This window comes from Amblyomma maculatum, chromosome 10 (assembly GCF_055883805.1).
Source record: "Amblyomma maculatum isolate TAMU_Amacu chromosome 10, ASM5588380v1, whole genome shotgun sequence".
NCBI classification, from domain to species: domain Eukaryota; kingdom Metazoa; phylum Arthropoda; class Arachnida; order Ixodida; family Ixodidae; genus Amblyomma; species Amblyomma maculatum.
Window position 1 is genome coordinate 11,563,947 of NC_139353.1, and position 4,519 is coordinate 11,568,465.

At 47.0% G+C, this 4,519-nt stretch overlaps 1 protein-coding gene across 1 annotated transcript; it reads left to right on the forward strand.

Annotated features, from left to right (window-relative positions):
- The first annotated feature begins 3,211 nt into the window (after positions 1 to 3,211).
- LOC146175600 (uncharacterized) lies at positions 3,212 to 4,087 on the forward strand. Its single transcript, XM_084580836.1, has one exon. The coding sequence runs from the start codon at positions 3,212 to 3,214 to the stop codon at positions 4,085 to 4,087; it is 876 nt and encodes a 291-aa protein (XP_084436962.1).
- The last annotated feature ends 432 nt before the right edge of the window (positions 4,088 to 4,519 follow it).

The window sequence follows — 4,519 nt, forward strand, 5'->3', positions numbered from 1 at the left end:
GAGTAGGTGTCACGTGAGGCCATGCATTAATGGCAAAGAAACAAAAACCTGGCAGCCAATGAATGAGCCAGTCTTATAGGGGCAGGGACAAAGAATTTAACGCAGAGATTACTTCGATGGGGAAATTGTGTGACGTTCTCATTCACAAAGTTCTCGTATTTTAAACTTACCCACGTATTTTGGACTTACAAGGGTTTACAGTAAGGGCTCGCAGGTGACAAAGGCGCCACATTCCAGGAAGAGAAGGCCATCTGCCAGCTGATACCGACGGTCGATAGTCGATAAGCATTCAGCGGAAAAAAAAAAAAAAAAACTGTTAGTAGCGCCCAATATTCGGTGTCGAACGAGAAGCCTAAACAAGGCGCTCGATATTTAAAATAACGTCTGAAGGGAATCTGTTGCTAAAGATATCTTTTCGGGGGAAAGCTAAATGAAACACTTGTTTATGTCATTTTCAGATCTGGTACATTTCTCGTTGAGGCTTCCTACATTGATGGGCAGCAAGTGAAAGATAAATGCTCATTTTATACTTCGTGGTCTCTCGTACAGAGGACGATACAGCAACGTTTTTTATTCACTTCGTGATCAACCTTTTTTTCAACTCTATTGGCGAGTAACAGCCCGTCATTGCGGTGTTCGAACAGCGAAATTTTAGGCTTGTGTCAGCCTGAAGAGCGATCTTTGGAATAGATGCATTTAAATGCAAAGATGAGTTCAAAGACATCATTTAATTAGCAGCTTCAAAGGGAAGACTACCTATTCGGCTGCTAACCAGTCAACAATGCATAGCGAATATTCACCATGTCACACTCCATGCTCTTGCTGTCGGACCATTCGCTTGGACGATATAAATGTGCATGTACATCAAGGAAGTGTTAGAATTTGTCATATTTTTTTGAATCTGAGTCGTCAGAAAACAAACGTTAAGCACCAAAAATGATGTTATTGTTGGCAATGAAGCGATAACATCTTGCAGAAAATGAAAGGAAGCCGAAGAATGTGCGTAATGCAGTGACGTAATGTTTGAACAAAATCGGCAGTGTGACGACGTCGAAAGTAAATAATTTTCTTTTCTATTCCAGTTCGACGAGAACGTTTCGACAACCTTGAGCAGAATTGACCGCATAAAGGCGCTATAGGATCTTAGGACAGCACTGCGAATAACAAGAACGGAGCAGAAAAAAAGACCACCATGAAAACACGATTACGCTTTCATCATACCTGCTCATAAGTGACGACGTGTCAACTAAGGGTCGAAAAAAGAGGCACTGTTCTATCGCTACTGAAGGGTGTTCCCACCTCGAAGTGCGACCTCCAAGCAGGGTCATCACGCTGGGAATTAATATCGGAATCAAGTACGTGGATCGACCAGCGCGCCAAAATAGCGGGTGGTGTAGTTTGGATCTACAATAACTTGGTTTCAGCCGAGCTTGTCATAGCAATACCAGTGGTGCACGAGATTCCTGACAGAGCGTCGGACGAGTGCTCGTGTAAGCAGCTCACACCAGGAATTAAGGCAGTCTGTTGATCGAAAGACTTAAAGCGGGCGCTGCGTCAGCGATGTGGTAAACAAGCTCCACAGAAGAAGCTCCGTTTGATGATGACCCGTTCAAAACAACATATCGCAAGAATGCGAAGAGATTGCGCATATGTTTTAAGGAGCACATTTGCTCAAAATGCCCGACTTTGCCTTCGTTTCGAGGCTTTAGCTTTGCGTTCTCACCAGTAGGTTAATGTCAGCTGAACCTGAGTGACATGATACAAAGGCACCATTTGCAAAACAGAAAACTTCAGCTCAACGAGAAAATGTTTCATGAACAGGAAGCAAAACGGCTCCCGCCTGGCACAATCACAAAAGCGCTCACTTTCGTGTCGGGTATGCCGTGTTAATGATCTTTTCAGCTGTGCTACGAAGAGTGAAATCTCACAAATATCCGCGTCAAATTGTCAACAGTCTGCAGTTAATGCCCATCAACTGCGAGTACGTGAAAGGCACTCTATGGGAATGTTCCCACTACACAAATATTTACATGGCAATTTTGATGTGTGCTGATCTGGAATGTGCCGTAATTTCTAAGAGTGCAAAAAGTTTCCTCACTCTTAGGTAAAAAAGGCAGTCAAGCGCTGAAAATAAGGGGAAATCGCGACACCATCTACCGATAAATATTTGCGGCCTTAGAGCTTATAATTCAGCACGTTTATGCGTAATTATCGCCGTTAGACTCTTCAAGGGCAGCCCTTCTGCTGAGTCACAATGCAGGGATAAGGAACCATTTGGCCTGAAAGTTAAAATCAAGGGAAATAAACGTCTTAATAAAAACAACCGAAAGTAGTTGTCTGTCGTAAGAAAGGTAAAACCAGGGGAAATAAAAGACCTTGATTAAAGCGCTCCCGAAGGCAGTCACATGAAACGAGAGTAACAACCGAGCACTATCAAGAAGCCCGAGAGAAGAAACCTGCTCCGTTCAACGGACGTTGGCATCTGGGAAGATGTTTACAATTCCCACGAACTTGAGAAGGCAGCGGCGAACTCTCCAATAAGAGGGAAGCGTTGTCGCTCATACGTGTCTTCGCTGGTTTCAGCACTTTGCTGTCATTGCTGGTGTCGACCTCTTGATATCAGTCTTTCTCTGTTTCAAACGTCTGCTTCCGTGAGAGATCGATTTTTTCGATTAAAGTGAGACAGTCTTGACGCACACCGTCCATGTCACGGCGGTGCTTTTTGGATTGTGACTCTCAAGAGAAATACCATTACAACAGAAAGAAATAATAAACAGAAACGTGGCGATGTAGACAAAACAAAAGCATCAGCTTCTTTTGAAGGTATGCAATCACAGAAGTGAGTTCCGTAAAACAGCAGAAAGCTTTTAAAGAAAATGGTTCCAGATGAACGAACAGAACAGAGAGCGATGGCAATTATTGGTATGGAGTCAGCGCAGTGACAGCGAAGGTGGCTCGAAGACATCATAACAGAAGAGAATAAAGCCTGTGACGACGGACCGCATCAACGCAACTCTATTCTGCTTCAACAACAGCATTGAAGAGTCTCTACAGTGCTTTTGCATAAAACTGCAATGACTCAAACGTTGATGCCCCGTGGATTCGACTTCGAAACTACAGTGTCTGTGGGCGTCAGGCGTAGAACCAGGGACGCGTAAAATGAGCTTCAAGTCAACGCCATAAGCCCCCAGTGGTGTGTGCTTCATTCAGCATGGTCCTCAGGGTAAACCCTAGTCAGTGCAACCGGATGCTAGTGCTGGTCGCCAACATTTTCATCGCGGTGCTCGGCAGCCGGGCCGGCGACGGCAGGGATTGCGGCAGCGAGGGCGTTGCCACTGCGCTTCCGGCATCTCCCCGACGTCATTCGACGTGCGAGGACGTCGAACAGAGATGCATCGGCCGACTCACCTGCGGCATGGCCTTCCACAGTCATCGCCTGGACTGCAGGCGAGAGCTGGCGGGCCATTCGCCGGGCCGCTGCTCTGTCCACTGCCGCCAGTCGCTCGTCTCCCTAGCGAGCACCGAGGAAGGCTACGCGTACATCGGCTGCGAGTGCGGCTCTGACGACTATTGCCGAGCGCTGAGACAGAGACTCGCGTCCTGTTGGTGGCAGAAGCCGTGTGCTACCGCCAGCAACGCGACCACGGGCTTCCAGCTGCCCGGCGGTCTGACGTTGATCGCTTCCTCGTCGTCTTCCACGACGTCTGTTTTTTCTCCGCGGCCGCAGTGCTCGGAGTTGGCACAGGATTGTGTCTCGGACCCGGTGTGCTCAGTGGCTTGGGGCTATTACCGGCACTTCTGTCACGATGTGCTCGACGGTGTCGCGGAGGACTGCTCCAGTCGGTGCCGGAACAGTGTCAGCATCCTGGTGAGGATGGAGAAAGCTCACAAACTCCTAGACTGTGCGTGTGAGGGACGCCTGTCAGGAGTAACATGTGCAAGTGAGCTGAACAGGATACGCAGAAATTGCTTCAGTATGGAAAGCATTGATCCGAACGGTTGCGTCGGCGGACCACAGTGTTCTTTGGGTGTTTCGGTGACCTCGGTGTTGACGATGCACCTCGTGTTTCTGTGGCGCATCAAGTGAGTGGTGACATTCAGTGTGCTACGCGCATGGAGAACTTGAGTGACGCCTAGTGAATACTGCTGATTGTGTGGATACAAAAACGTGGAGTTCATGCTCAGTGAAAACAGTGCTCTGTGGATGTTCACAGTGTGGTGCGGACCAATGTGTGAGTCATGCTCATTAAGGACGTCTCATTGTATGCCACATGATGGATGTTTACTGTGCGCTCCTTCGTGCTGTTCAATCTTTTCAAGCTAATGTATATGATTTCGTGAAGCGGTCTACGTTTATGATAAAAGGACATAAGGGGTATTAAAGAATCCGGAGCGATAGTATAAACGAAGTGCAGATCAATAAATGCCTAAATCATGCATTGCTTTCTCTCTAAAAACGTTAAGAATAGTTTATAACTACGGTAGAAAGTCTAATCGCATTTACTTCTTTGTATGTATT

Bases quoted from the DNA above. Each gene is read 5' to 3' on its own strand.
- LOC146175600 (XM_084580836.1), top strand. From the start codon at position 3,212: ATGGTCCTCAGGGTAAACCCTAGTCAGTGCAACCGGATGCTAGTGCTG.